The sequence below is a fragment of the Talpa occidentalis genome, unplaced genomic scaffold (genome assembly GCF_014898055.3).
Source record: "Talpa occidentalis isolate TD23 unplaced genomic scaffold, MPIMG_talOcc4v2.1 talOcc4.4, whole genome shotgun sequence".
NCBI lineage: Eukaryota > Metazoa > Chordata > Mammalia > Eulipotyphla > Talpidae > Talpa > Talpa occidentalis.
Genome location: NW_023604295.1, coordinates 55,303,717 through 55,319,654, shown reverse-complemented (window position 1 = coordinate 55,319,654; position 15,938 = coordinate 55,303,717). Strand labels below are relative to the sequence as shown.

Genomic DNA, 15,938 nt, shown 5'->3' with positions numbered 1-15,938 from the left:
GAATCTGAACAATTTTAATATAATGTTGCATTTACTTAGTTTTGTTTTCTCCACTAGGAAATGGGCATACACACACAGAAATCATTTGTTAAAACCCTGACTATAGTGGTAGCTCAAATTTGCTTAAAAGAAAAAATTTTAAACACACACAAATGCAAACACAGGTATTTTCAATCTGCTATACATGGGACCAAAAGGCAAAAAAGAACCAAACACACTCTGGTTAGGAAACAATAGGAACAACTGAAAGATGCTACAGGAGACAGAAAGCCTAGGAAAAATAGAAGAGAAGAAAGATGACAATTAGTACTCACATTTAAAGCTGAAGTATGGGGCCTCGCTGGAGGCGCAGGCGATTGAGCGCCGCCGCGCTGTGAAGCTATCTGCCGCACTGTTAAGCTATCCGCAGCCTCTGCAACGTGGGTTCGAATCCGCCTGGCCAGGGAAAATCCCACATGGCAAAGCAGACCTCTCCTGCCTCACCCGCTGCTCCCCTCAGCAGTGTATTTTGTCAGTCGGCCTGTTCTGTTCCCTGCTCTGTCTCTGGTGAATCCTCTCACCGCCCCCCCCCCACCTCTGGCCAGTACCCCAGTTCTTGTATGCATAAATAAATAATCTTAAAAAAATATATGGAGTAAGTATATGCTTATACAGATCTTTAAATATAGGCAAATTGCATAGTTTAAATAAGTACATACTTATAATAATGCAGACTTGCATGTCCAGTAGGATGGCAATCAAAATTTGTTAGTTAAAACAAAAAATTCTTCAGTTGTGTTAGCCACATTTTAAGTGCTCAACAGTCACATATGGCTATGATAATGAACAGTGTATATAAATAACATTTCCATCATTACTAAATGTTCCATTGGGCAGCAATGGATTATTAGGTGCAGTGTCTTGAAATGTCCAAATTATAAAGTGTGATTTCTCCTTGAGCTCTTGGTCTACTTATTTATCTTACAGAATTTTTTATTTTACAGAGCTTTTTGATCTTCATATTCATCCAGGTAAATGTTTTGCATGTAAAATGAAATGCAGTTTCAAGAGAAATAGGAAGTATCTCTAGAACAAGTAGAAATGTATAACTCTGCACAAACTTTTTTAAAATTGGCACAATTATACAAAGTGCTTATAAATATATAAAACTACTATAGTTTCATTATTTAATGTAATTAATACACTATGAAAATATATGATTTCTAAAATAAAGTCAGATTTACTGTGTTAGAAAAGTCTTAAGGGCCTCCCTAGTGGCGCAAGGGATTAACACGCAACCTATGAAGCTGTCCACAGCCTCTGCAATGTGAGTTTGATTCCCGGCCAGGAAGCTACCCACATGGCGCAGCAGACATCTCCTGACTCGCCCGCTGCTCCCCTCAGCAGCATACTTTTGTCAGTCTGCCTGCTCTGTTCTCCATTCTGTCTCTGGTGAATCCTCTCATCCCCCACATCTCTGGCCTGTACCCCGGTTCTTGTACACATAAATCAATCTTTAAAAAAAAAAAAAGCAGTCTTAAGTTCATGTAAGTCAAATAGAGAAATAGCGAAGAAAAATAGCAATGCTATCAAATTACTGATTGAAGTTTCTTAAACACTACATAGAATACTTGATTCAAAGAGTAACTGAAAAGGGCCTCCCTGGTAGCGCAGGGGGTTAAGCACCGCACTATGAAGCAGTCCACAGCCTCTACAGCAAGAGTTTGATCCCCAGCCAGCCAGAGAGCAGCCCATGTGGCGAGGCAGACCTCTCCTGTCTCTCCCGCCCACTGCTCCCCTCAGCAGTGTGTTTCGGTCAAACTGCCTGTTCTGTTCCCTTCTCTGTCTCTGGTGAATCCTCTCACTCCCTGAATCTCTGACCTGTACCCCAGCTCTTGTATACATAAATAGATAAATCTTTAAAAAAAAAAACAAAAAAAAAGAGTAACTGAAAAATTCCCTTGCAGCAAAGAAATACATGAATAAGGTTATTTAACCAATATTTTAAAATTAAATGGCCCAAATGAAAATATTTAAATGAAAGATAATGCATTGAATGCAATTCACAACAAATACAATACTGAACACATAGCAAAGGTAGAATTCAAATTATTCTGTAAATCAAAAAAATTTATAATTGATTGAAAATATTATGGGTGGGTCAATACACATTTTAAAAAGAGAAACCAAAGTTATGTAATTATGCCATAAGTAATTACAAGTTATTACAGCTTGTAATAATGCAGTCATTAAATACATTAGTTATTTTCTAATTGTTATACAATTTTTATACATTTGTGTACTATTTGATTTTTTTCAAATTTAGAACTTATACCATATGTCTTACTGCATTTTATTTTTTTTAATATTTATTTATTTATGCATATAAGAACTGGGGTACAGGCCAGAGATGTGGGGGGGTGAGAGGATTCACCAGAGACAGAGTAGGGAACAGTATAGGCAGAGTGACTGAAATACACTGCTGAGGGGAGCAGTGGGCAAGACAGGAGCGGTCTACTGCGCCATGTCGGTAGCTCCCTGGCAGGGAATCAAACTCACATTGCAGTGGCTGCGGCAAGCTTCTTAACCCCTTGCACCACAAGGGAGGCCCTGTATTTTCAATTTATTAATCATTGGGACTACTGCATCAAGTGTGACTTTACAATCTGAATAATCACAAAGGAGAATAAGCAAAAGAGAGTAGAAAGCAACTAAGTAAAAATGTTAAAAATAATAAAGAAGATTAAGAATAATCATCTAATGAAGCAAAGTTTTAAGCAATAAAAGCCAGAAACAGGAAGTGAAACTTTTAAGACCAAATAAAAATATTATCAAATCAAATTCTTTATTAAATTAATAATTACATAATAATTTGCTATTATTTTGGAGTTACAAATTACCTTCCTACCCCTCCTCCCCGATAGATAAATACATCAAAAATATCATTAGATTACAAACTCCAATATGCCATAATGTCTATATACTGAGATTCACAGTTTCTGGACTTATTTTTCCACCACTTAAACTGTGAATCATTGCTATCATGTGAGAATGTTTGTTCAACTCCTCTTGCTGAAGCTTCACCACTGACTCTTTCTCTTCCAAACGACCTTCTAGTTGGGCCTTTTGAACTTCTAGGGAGGAAGCCTGAAGAATTGGATGAGGGAGAGAGAATGAGAAAGAAAACTTAGCATGTTTTCTCTTCATAGATATTTTAAGATGTTCCTATTTGTCATTTGAAAAACAATCATTTCAAGAGACACATCAGAAATAAATTTATTTCATATAAATTATATGTAACTTGAAGTCATTAAACAAATAGTATACAATGAGAACATAACCTCAACTTGTTCTTTTAAGCCAATGCCAGCAGTTGAAATTTTATAGAAAATACTACATATTACTATGTAGAATTATTAAGACGACCACATCATAGTGGAAACAGGAAATCTGTAAATGTGGCATTAAATTTTATGCCTCTTCTGTGACTTATGCTCTTTAGTAGTTTAAGCAGTCTTTGAATCCTGATTTGCTCTTATCTACCCAGTAGTAGACAGACCAGAAAGTACTACTCATAGTCAGGCATGCAACGACAATAATGGAGAAAGAAGACTGGACTTAAATTCAGAATACAGAAGTGACCATTGTTCCATTTGCTTTGTGACTGGCCTTCAGCAAGCTATTTAACCCAAGATTCAATTTTCATTTGTAGGTTGAAAATAATCATTAATATTTTGATATTAGCGTATTTGTTGAAATAACAAGGATCAAAAAAATGTTTCAGAATCTTTTGCAAATTATAAGGCTCTAACTAAATAAGATCTATACAATTACTACTATTGCCATCTATTCTTGTAAGAAGAGATGCAGCTGTATGACAAATACAGCTACCTGTATATGACATCAATAACTGGGAACCTCTTTCTGTATTCTTTGCTCAAGTGAAAATAGAAAGCGGTGGCAAAAAATTACGTATCTAACGTTTGATGATTTAAAAAAGATACAGGAGGGCCTCCCTGGCACAAGGGGTTAAGTTGCAGCACCACGAAGCTATCCGCAGCCACTGCAGCATGAGTTTAATGCCCAGCCAGGAAGGTGACACACATGGTGCAGAAGATCTCTCCTGTCTTGCCCTCTGCTCCCCTCAGCAGTGTATTTCAGTCTGCCTGCTCCTTTCCCCACTCTCTGGTGAATCCTCTCACACCCCACACATCTGGCCTGTACCCTAGTTCTTGTATGCATACATAAATAAATCTTTAAAAAAAATAAAGTAAAATAAAAATATATTGGGTACACATTGTAAGAGAGTCCTCATAAACATTCTTTAAATCATTTTTGAGATCCTCCTATGTTCTAAACAAAATTACTAAGGAACAGAACATTAACCTATCCAACCTCACTCTTTTGACAAAATAACTTTTTCATTTCACTGCAAGTAAGATTCTTACCTTAATGCTTAGGTCTTTTCTTATCTGTTCCGTTCTGCTTAATTCTTTTCTAAGGATATCAATGCTTTCTTCCTTATCTTCCTTTTCTTTTTGTAAGACTTTAATCTTTTCTTCTTGTACTTTTGCTTTTTGTTGCAAATCTTAAAACAAATAGAAAGTCAGCTATATACATGCTGATAGGTTCAGGGATTATATTACCCTAAAAATATTTAATAGTACTTATAAGAGTACATGAAAGACAATTAGAAAGGAGAAATATCTTGCTGGAAAGAAAACATTTACAATATTTGCTGAATAAGCACAATGAAACTCTTCTTCCTTGTCAGTATTCTTTAGAAAGAGCCAGATCTCCATATTCCTCCCTTTCCCTCTATTCTAACCACATACTAACGAGGGAAATGACAATCCTCAGAGCTCGAGGATTAGAAAAGAAAGGGAGAGAGAAAATTACGAAAAGTCAGAGTTGTATGTCTGTGTGTTAGGCAAATGAATTAGAATAAAAATGTTTTGTGGACTATTTTTCAGAGCTACTACCATTAAAAAGCTAGCAACTATAAGTTACCCAGCACTGCCACCTGCTGTCATGTTCCTTTATTTTTTTTATTTTAAAAAGGGCAATCATTTCCTGTAACTTCTAGATTTCAAAACAAGTCCATAGCTTTTTCAACTTGATCTATCTAAGCTGTTCTGTGAAATGCTATAGCAAGAAAAGGAGCATTGTTTAGGATGTGATTATAAAAGGAGAGAAGCAGAAAATAAATGAAAATAATTAAAAAGCAACATAAAAACCTTAACCTTATTTTTTCTTCCAATAAAGATATGATAAAACACATACATTAATAAACCAGAAGCAACTTACTTGCTAGCTGACATTCTCTGTCTACTAGTTGGTTATGCACTTCTTTTCTTTGTTCTTCTTTCTCTATTAATTGGGCAACAGTTCTAAAATTTAAAAAAAATATAGAATATCTATGAACCATGTAATTTCTTTTTCTCCCTAACAAATATTTTTAAAAAATTTCATAAGAACACTAATTATCCTTAAATTCCATCAAAAATGTATTTATGTCAAGATAAGTAAAATAGGGTAATGTATTACGTTTATCTATAAAAAACAATATTCTTGTTTTTGAAAAATCCAAAATAATTAGAAGAGCTAGAGATTTTACTTTTCATTTTGTTGCTTGAGTGACTCATTCAACTTTTTCACTGTCTCAATTTGTTTAGTCAGGGAATCACACGTGATCTGTAAATCTTTATTCTTCTTATCAGCAGTTTCATTCCTAAAAGAACAAGATAATATGGTATCTTTATGGAGGGAGACATAATGAAGAAAAGAAACTCACTGTATTTTCTTTACTATTTCTTCACCTGCATTGCGTATACTTTGCAGGTAAGAAGAGGAATTTTATGAACAAGCAGGACATAGAGTTAGATCAACTCCAGAATAGAGAGGTAAGTTTTTGCTGAATGAAGTGATAAAAATTACTATTAAAATGGTAACATCTAAGTTATTAACCTCATATTTCTGGATATAGACTTTTATTTCACAGATGTTATTGCTTAACATAATTTGCTATAAAATATATACCACTATTTTTATAGGTATGGCCAGAAAATGAAAATGAAACAAAATGAGACAACTTCTGTAAAAGAAAAAAAAAATTAAAAAATAATATTTAACTGATATCATTATATGCTCAATATATGTTTAAATGTCAATTTATGGTTGAGGATTCTAAATTTCCCTTGTATCTTTAAAGCTTTAAACTTAAAGCTTTACTTTTTTTTATTTTTAATTTTACTTGCAAGGTAAACACAAAGATTTTAGAAAACCCTTTCTAAAGAGAAACTTTGGCACCCAACTATCTTAAGCATAAAATGTTCCTCTCACTTCACTAAGTACAAAGCTAAACAAACTAGTGGCACTGGCCAAATTTGGCCAGCAAAAGGGTTTTATTTGCCCCATACAAAAAGTCTGAATTTCAATGCTTCCAAATAGTTCCTATCATTACAAATGACATTTCCCCAGCCAGATTCATTTATGTGTTCTCCTGGCTGCTAAAGGCAGGAATTTTACTTTCTGGTCCTCAATCATGATCTGGAATGGAAGCTGAACCTAAGAAACCACTTATTTCTCCTGAATTGCTGCCTGTTTTCTCTTATATCTTGACTTAACATTAACAATGTTACCTTAAACAAACTTTTGGAAAAAGGTGTTGCTGGGAGAAAATATCCTGTTTAGAAATCAGCTTGTCATTACACATTTTCCACCTTTTATTTTTATTGACAGGCAATATTAGCATCTGGAAAAGTTAAAAATTTCTACATCTCTACATTAATTGCATAGAATAGAACATTTTTTTAAAATTTAATCTTAAAGTATATATTAAGACATGGAACAAGTAAACCAGAGTGTTTTTACTTTTAATTTTGACAGAAAATACATAATTTTCTTCCTTATACTCCAGTAATTTTAAAACAAAGGCTCAATCTCATATTGTGTTAGTGGGTATATAAATTGGAATAATCTCCTTGGAAAGAAACTTAGTAAAATCTATCAGAAAATTTAAAAGCACAGACCCATTAACCTAGCAATTCACCTATAGGAATTTATTTATAAATATAGTCACACATATCAGTAAAATACATTCAATGACATCAAGGTAAATATTTCTACAAATTAAAAGTTAATTACAAAATACCTACATTTCCACACAATTAGATTAAATAACATAAAATTGTTAATATTCTACCATTTTTAAACTGCCGAAGTGATTAATTACTATGGTTCAACCTAATAAAAATTGTGACAATTAAGTTCATTCAATAGCTATTGACAAAGTGCCAAAGTATGTACCAAGCGGTGATGTAGGTTCTATGGATTCATCAGAACAAAACAGATGAAACTTATTCATTTGTCCTTGTGGTGCTAACATCTCAGAATGATTAAATGAATAAATAAAAGTAGATTCAACTGGAAACAAATAAACAGACCTGTAGTCTGTTCCCAACTTTGACACTGAATTTGAATAAGCAATACTGCATTTCATTATGACTTAAGCATCCTGCTAAATTCTTACCATATGGTGATATCAGAATATATGTATATGAATGCTTACAAAAGGATTTTAGGGATACAGAAAACCAAGTGTTCATTCTAGACTCTAATCTTTCATGGAAACTTTGACTTTATTAATTACCTCTGAAGAAGTTCCATGTAAGATTTTGTTAGTACTTCATGTTCTTGAGCCACAGACTCCAACTTCCTATTATGTTGAAAGAGTTGCTCAATATCACTCTGGGCTCTTTCTGATTCAACCTGTTGTGACTTTATCAACATTCCAAGCTCTTCATTTTTTCTCTCAACATCTCTCAACATACCAGCAAGTGTTCGCGCCTAAAGGAAAATGGAATAAAGAATTCTGCACTATCATTTATATAATATGCTCAGTTTCTACAATTTAAAAGATTTATCAAACATCTAACACTAGCATTAATTGGGTTTTACAAAGTTTTATTAGTCATATTATTTCTTTTTTTTTAAAAAAAAGATTTATTTATTTATGTTTACAAGAACTGGGATATAGGCCAGAGATGTGGAGGGTGAGAGGATTCATCAGAGACAGAGTGGGAAACAGAACAGGCAGATCGACCAAAGTACACTGCTGAGGGGGGCAGTGGGCAAGTCAGGAGAGGTCTGCTGCATCATGTGGGTTGCTCCCTGGCCGGCCGGGGATTGAACTTGTGCTGCAGTGGCTGCAGGGAGCTTTATAGGTTGCATTTTAACCCCTTGCGCCACCAGGGAGGCCCAAGTCATATTATTTCTCACTTACTTCTAACCCAACACTGCTGTAGTTTTTTATTTAATAGGTTATTCTGACAAAAACAATCTTGGTATGCCATATTCATGGAAATGAGTATAAAAAACTGGGGGCGCTACCATTTTAGTTATTGTCGAAGTCATGGGCCACCTAAATAAGGGAAAAGAGAACACAATGCTGAGAAAATTCAACTTTTAAGAACTGAGTGGAGAAAAAAGAAGCCCACAAAGAATACAGGAAAAGAATATCCATTAGGTTAGAAAGAAAAATCAGAAGACAATGAGGTAAGCAAAATTAAAGGTGGGAGAGTGGTAAGATGGTAGGGATAGCTGTATCAAATGCTGAAGACAATTTTCTTCAATCAGAGTAACAAAGATGAAACTACTATTTTGTACATGTTTAACTTCATTTATTCCCCTGCAGATCAGTTGAGTCTTGTACTAGTACTAGTCAAATATTGTACATACCTCTGTCTCAGCCTGAGTTCTCTGGCAGCGATACTGAGCAATCAGTCTATCTGCCTGTGCAAGGGCCAAAGCTTTGGCTTCCAGGAGATCTTGCAGCCTGCTTTCTTTGGACTATAAGAAAATATACCATTAATCTTCACTGTTTATAGGAAAATATCTATTAAAGCTTAACTGGTATATGTAGTTTAAATAAGTTTGTACTCACGGCCAATGTGGACAATTTCATCTCATATACATCCATTATATCGGATATTCTCACATCATTAATCTGATCCTTTACCTAGGTTTAATAGTCAAAAATCGTAACATTTTATCTCAACAACAAAACACAATTAATTCCTACTATGAAACAAATCATTAAAACATAATGAGGAACAAAGTTAAAGATGAATGCCATATCAGGCAGGTTCCAAACATTTCACCAACCTGCCTATTGCATAAAACTAGGTAGATTTGGTATGCTTGTGGGAAGGTACAGCTTAATGCTTAAGCTGGGCTTAAGAAGGGTATGCTTACTGGGGAAGACCAGGGAACAATGACAGCTTTGTCAAAATGTTGGAATTTTAAGGCTGACTTTTTCTTTTCTTATCAAACTTTCCAGTGTTATTTTTATATCAGTATGCTCAAATATGCACCTAATTTGTTTAAATAATTTTTATAAAGAAAAATTTATAATGATTAATTATCACTCACCACTACTCCAGACTGAAGTTTCTCTATTAATTCCTCAATGTTCAGTCCGGGAACTCTATCTTTCGAAAGTGGAGGAGTTGAAGAGTTTACTGATGTTGGAAAACTATGATTTAATGGTTGTGAAGGCATTCTTCTGGGCATATGTTCTGTTTCTTGTTGTCTGTAAGCATTATTTGCTGCTATACTTTCTCCAAGTCTGAATGGGAATCAAAAAGAAAAAGAAATAACTACATAAAAATAAAGCAAAAGGCAGAGTTAGTATAGTATTAGGAAATATTTCAGAATGGGTCTTTTTAAGGAATATTTTTGAGGTAATCTTAGAGTTTATGTTGAAGTGAAGCTTTTGGAAATATAAATTTGTCAGAGAAAATCTTTTTCACCTGTAACCTTTTATAAAGGCAACTGCGACTTTGGTGTGGCAGCATTAGAACCAGTTTGTGAGTGCAGATTACTCATAAAAAATTAAGTACATTATTGGTATTGGTAAGAACATCCTTAACCATGGGCAACATCATCTGGACTTTACCTATTTTCTTCACCCTTCTCTGTTCTCACTCAGTATATTTTCACCAAGCTAACTTTCATTCTTCCTTCCATTTACCCTATATTATTCTGTCTCCAGGTCTTTGAACGAGCTGTTTTTTTTTTTAGCCTAAAACATCTTCCCACCAGACATGCATGGTACTGACTCCTTATCATTAAGTTCCAGTTCAAACTTACTTTTCCAAAGAAGACTCTCCACCCGCAGTGAAATATACATTATGCAACTTTTCTTTTTAACTTGTCTCCCATCTAGAATGTAAACCTTGTCCTAGAAAGTCCTCAGTCTAATTTACTGCAAAATTCAAAATGCCTAGAATAGGGGCAGCACATAGCAGGCCCTCATCATACGTTTGTTAAATGTTTAAATACAACAAACACACACCAAGATCCTGTCTCCACATCCATCTTCACATCATTATGCATCCAACATAAAAATTCATTATATTTAAAAGGGCAAAAATGGACATAAATAAATAAATGGAGAGAAATGGACTTGAAATAGTGTCCAAAGAAAAAAATCGTAAGACACAAATAAGATAGTGAAGGCCAAGACAGTGAAATGGTGGGAAGGCCTCATATCAGACATAGAGGATGAGACTCCCACTTGCAATAATGTTGAAGCTTTCCATTCTGAAGTACGAGGGTTTTGCTTTTGTCAGATTACCTGTTGGAACAAGTGCATGACCACAAAATGAAGCGCTGTCACACTTTTATTTTGCAACTTGAGAGTTGCCTATTTGTTCATTTACTTGTCAAAAAATAATATAAAACTAATATTGCTTATATAGTCTCTAGGTCTTATATTCCATACTTCTTTAATCTCTTAATTTAGGCCTACTGAAATAAATTATTAATTCAGAAAAATGGATTTGCTTAGTCAATTCATAGAAATAGCAGAAGTTGGGCCTCCCCAGTGGCGCAGTGGTAGAGCACTGGGTTGCGAAGCTGCCCACAGCCTCTGTGGCGCCAGTTCGATCCCTGGCTGCTCCCCGGCCACCAGAGGAGGGTCCCACATGGCGCGCAGACCTCTCCTGCCGCCCGCTGCCTTCCTCAGCAGTGTACTTCGGTCCTTCTGCCTGCTCTGCTCCCCGCTCTGGCTCTTGTGAATTCTCTCACCCTCCCGTGCTTCTGACTGTACCCAGTGCATGTATAAACAAAAAACAAAACAAACAAACAAATAAATAAATAAAAAACATGCCTCTATTAAAAAAAAAAAAAGGAATTGCAGAAGTTAACTTTTTTCTTAAAGAACAAGGAAGCAAGTATTTTAGGTTTGAGGGTACATATTAACTCTATTAGAACTATCTTACGCTAATGTTGGAGCATGATTGTAGACAGGGACAATAAATACAATATGAAAATAAATGGGTTCCTTGTTCCACTAAAATTATACTTACAAAAACAGATTAATGTCTACTGGCTATAGTTTGCTAAGACCTGGTATACAGGCTTACCTACTTATCAACTGCTTTAGTTTATTCAAACCACTTTTGCAAATTCAGATAAACTACTTCAAGATGAAAGTACACCTCTACTAAACATCTTGTCAGCAATTTACAGACAATCCTCTCAAGCCCTAATTTTTCAAACATAATTTCAAATATTCTTTCAATGCCTAAAATTAATGAACAAGTGGATAACTTTGCCTGGTCTGATAAAAGCACAGAATAATTTCTTCAGGAATCCTCTCACCTATCCCATTCCAACTTCAGTACATGTATTTCTCATATGTGAACTCCCCTTGGCAAATGACCCAGACATGCTCAAAGAGCATAAAATTTACACTTAAACAAGTAGAAAGGAAAAGCTCTTTCTGTGGAGCTTTGTTAGATATAAACTTAGTCTTGAAGTTGTGAGCTCTGAAACAAAGAAAGGCATAGTACCTGGATAACAAATTTAATCAACTAGGTCTAGCTTTTCCCTGAGTGAATCCATACGTAGTCTTTGAGTCATGGGACTTGCAATTTTTTTTAATCACTCCAAAAATTACTAATACAGTGATGTCTTCAATTCACTAATTTCTTAATTTTTTTTATATCAGGGACCATTAAAGAAATTGCATGACATTCCAGCACCATAAGAGATATATTGCAAATTATTACAACTCACACTAAAGCAGGAAAATCTGGCAGTGGAGCAGCTTCCAATAGTATTCCCAATCCAGATTGCACTTGTTCTCTATTATCTGATGTTAAAGCAAAAGCCAAGGGAGTAATCAAGCGCGAATCCTAAGAAAATTCAGAAATCAGAAAAAAAGATCCAGATCTTTCATAGCAATGTGAATAATCAGAGCGAAACTATAATAATTCTGAGCAAATTTTGAAATGTTTCTACCTAATATTTGAACATATTAGGTCTTTACCTTTTTATACCTGTTTATCCAATCAATATAAACACTAACTTTAAAAAAACTGGTAAAGGTTTGGTTTTGGATGTTTTTAATCATGTCTATAAAAATCATGTCTTAAATATTTTAATGTATATTATCCACAACTGACATATGTTTTGAAATATTTTGTTCTAGCTAACATTTAAAAAAAAAACCTGGATACAAGAAAAAAAAAGGCTCTTCAATTACAAATTAGTCAAAAAATAAAATTCAAATTAACAAAAAAACTTGCAACTAATGATTAAGACAATTATATTTAAAGTATAAGTTTTTCAGTAGCTAGTTTACATTAGTATTGCATGATCAAATTGTTAGCAGATAAAGTATTGAAATAGAAATTGTTTATAATTATCAACTCTGTATAATGCTGAATGTCTCACAGGTACTCAAGTATAGTCTAAAGCCATAGAACTATGATTAAGAGATGGTCTTTATCTCCACAACCACCATGATAACTCTTCATAACTCCTATCGTCAGAAGGGATCACTATTTCTACTTTGTAGTTAGGAAACCGGAATTCAAGAGGTGAAAGATCTTGTTTAAATTGGCATTGACTAAATAGATGGGGAGTGAACTTTTAAATCCTGTCTCTAGTTTTGGCTTCTACCGGTTTATACAGTCAGTAGAGCCACCTTTGCTAAGTTACTGCAGTAACTTAATGTGTAGGTTAGAATCAGGACAACTTAAATTCAATTCCTGTGAAACTATGTAGAATAACCATGTAAAGAGAATATTACAGCTACAGCTGTACATTAACAAGCCTTTAAATATAAATAAATTTCAATGTTTGAAGGGTTCAAACTTACCTGAAGGATTTTGTAGAAGCTTACTTCCATACCAGGAACCAACTGTTTCAGTTTGTTCATCAAATCAAGAGTTTTTAAAATTACATCAGCAGCAAGTTTGCTTTAAAAATAAATCATATGTAAATCAGATAACTCACAAATCAATCCTCTAACTTCTATCCAAAATTCTAAAAACAATTCCTTTGTTTTTTAGCCTCAAGAAGATAAAGTGTTATTTATTTTGAGAAGATGGAGAAGATCCTTATTACCCCAGACCCAAAGAGAACTGGTATTACTAGTCTAAGTTTAAACAATGTTTTTTATTTCCTAATCTCATACCAACATGCTCCAACTTTCTGTTTCCAATTAGTAATAACACTGGCAACATGTCCCATTTAATTCTTAGTTTTGTCACTGGATTATCAACAATAAGAGGGTAACTTCAGGCAATAGAGAATACCTAATATTTACTGAATCAATTTTACTAAGTCTATGTTCTCAGCCTTGTATCTGAGAGGGAGTATAAAAAAGTAAAAAGAGACAATTATGACATTTACAGAAATTGGAAAAAATCCTACTTTCTACCATTTAGCATGTCCACAATAGCTATCTGTTAGATGGACTCAATTCATGCAGGAGGAGGGGGATAAAATAATCTCATTACTATCAATGAAAATCTATATTTCAGAAGTTTTCACATGCTAAGGAAGAATCTGTTACTAGGAAACCTTCAGCAGTGAATGAGTTCCTTGTAACAAAAACTATTACTTTTTTTACTTAAAAATATAAAATGAACATAAAAAATAATTACTGAGATAATGTCAAAAAAGAACTTCCAGAAAAGAAATGTTTGGGAGTAAAAAAAGACCTTAGATAATCATAATAAAAATTAGAATAAAGCAAACTTAAACAATGAAAAACAAACAATAAAATATTACCATATCTTTCTTTAAAAGGATGTGATCTAAGAATTCAGACTAAAAAAAATTCATTATAGGGCCTCCCTGGTGGCGCAAGGGGTTTAAGCACCGCTCTATGGTGCAATCCACAGCCTCTGTAGCATGAGTTCGATCCCTGGACAGTCAGAGAGAAATACACATGGCGAAGCAGACCTCTCCTGTCCTGCCTGTTGCTCCCCTCAGCAGTGTATTTCAGTTGGTCTGCCTGTTCTGTTCCCCACTCTGTCTCTGGGGAGACCCTCACCCCCTGCATCTCTGGCCTGTACCCCAGCTCTTGTATGCATAAATAAATAAATCTTTAAAAAAAAATTCATTATAATATTCTTGCTAATTCTCTTCTACACCTTGAGTTAAAAGCACACACTCAAGGGCCGACCCTGGTGGCGCAGGCGGTTGAGCACCATGCTGTGAAGCTGTCTGCAGCCTCTGCAGCGCCGGTTCAATCCCGCCAGCTGGCGAGGGTCCCACATGGGGCAGCAGACCTCTCCTGTCTCGCCTGCTGCTCCCCTCAGCAGTGTATTTCGTCAGTCTGCCTGTTCTGTTCCCCGCCCTGTCTCTGGTGAAGCCTCTCACCCTCCTGCGCATCTGGCCTGTACCCCGTTCTTGTATAAATAAATATTGGGGGGCAAAAAAAAAGCACACACTCAAGCATGATCCTTCAAAAGAGTTAATAATCACTGCATCTTCTGATTTTTATTAAGTTTTATTTTACCATTTTACCATTTGAATTTCATATACTCACCACAAATCAGAATCTGCTACCTTTGTTCCAAACCCCAGGTCAATCTTGCCATATGTAAATTGTTGTTCTATCAGAGTGGTGCATTTGAGAGTAGTCAGAATTTTTGCAATGTGCATTTTTAGGGTATCATCTCCACACAGAGGTAATTTTTGTTAAGAGACACAAACAAAAAACTCTCAAAAAACCCTAATATTTGTTTAGCACTTTACAATGTTCAGAATTTCAGGCAAATTATCTGATTGCTACAATTAGGAGACTAGAAATCGGAGCAGTCAAGTGACTGGTATGGGGCAAAAGATACAAGAGTTTCTGCCTCAAAGGTAAAACAGAAAGAGGATCCATTTCTCTATTAGATGTTTTTATGTTAGCAGGTATCACAGTGGTTCAGTAAGTATCTGCTAAACTAAGGAAAGTTATTTTTCTCATGCTTTCTATATTTTAAGTTAATCTGAATAGCTTTCACTAAAAAAGGGTCAAAATTCAATGAGAGAAGACCCAAATATATTACAGACATCTCTATGATTAAGAAAAATAATCATGTGTCTCTGTAGTAGTGGTTTTCAAGTTTGGTTGCATATTACAATCACCTTGGTAAACAATCACAAACACTCTTCCCTTAAGTGTTTCACATTATTCAATTAAAATCCTTGGGGAAAAAAAACTAGAATCTCTGTAAATAAAGTTCAAGCAGTAGTTATTTTTTAAAAAATGTTCTCCAGGGGATTTTAAAATATAGCCGGATTTCAGAATCACTGCTGTAATGAAGAGGAAATTTAAGAAGCAGTAGCTTAGAGATAAAACAAATGTCAAGTTTGCTCTAGCACAGGATAAAGTTGAGCAAATTCTTGTTGCTCTGGGATCCAAGGAAACCTGACCAGGCAAATAAGAGATCTGATTGAGATATAGTGGCTTCTTGTTGATATTAAAAAAGCATCAATGAAATATTAAAAAATTGGGTCCTGGACTTTTTAGTAACTTAGAATCAACCGATCTGAAAATTAACACAGGAAAGACCTAAGAAAATCAGTATACACAAGTGAAGAAGTGAAGAATTGTACATAAGGTTTACTCTTTTTTGAAATGAATCTGTCTTGATTATATTTGTCTT

At 34.7% G+C, this 15,938-nt stretch overlaps 1 protein-coding gene across 1 annotated transcript in view; it reads right to left on the bottom strand.

Moving 5' to 3' along the window:
* Positions 1 to 2,811: 2,811 nt before the first annotated feature.
* The window catches only part of CIP2A (cellular inhibitor of PP2A), a 28,859-nt gene continuing 15,732 nt past the window's right edge, over positions 2,812 to 15,938 (bottom strand). Inside the window, exons 11-21 of the mRNA XM_037525596.2 lie at positions 14,831 to 14,972; positions 13,151 to 13,250; positions 12,064 to 12,182; positions 9,412 to 9,607; positions 8,924 to 8,998; positions 8,719 to 8,829; positions 7,631 to 7,827; positions 5,597 to 5,710; positions 5,287 to 5,369; positions 4,428 to 4,567; positions 2,812 to 3,126 (exon numbers count right to left, since the gene is read on the bottom strand). Of these exons, the coding sequence (XP_037381493.1) occupies positions 2,956 to 3,126; positions 4,428 to 4,567; positions 5,287 to 5,369; positions 5,597 to 5,710; positions 7,631 to 7,827; positions 8,719 to 8,829; positions 8,924 to 8,998; positions 9,412 to 9,607; positions 12,064 to 12,182; positions 13,151 to 13,250; positions 14,831 to 14,972 (1,448 nt within the window). The 3' untranslated portion in view covers positions 2,812 to 2,955. The remainder of the gene's footprint in view (positions 3,127 to 4,427; positions 4,568 to 5,286; positions 5,370 to 5,596; positions 5,711 to 7,630; positions 7,828 to 8,718; positions 8,830 to 8,923; positions 8,999 to 9,411; positions 9,608 to 12,063; positions 12,183 to 13,150; positions 13,251 to 14,830; positions 14,973 to 15,938) is intronic.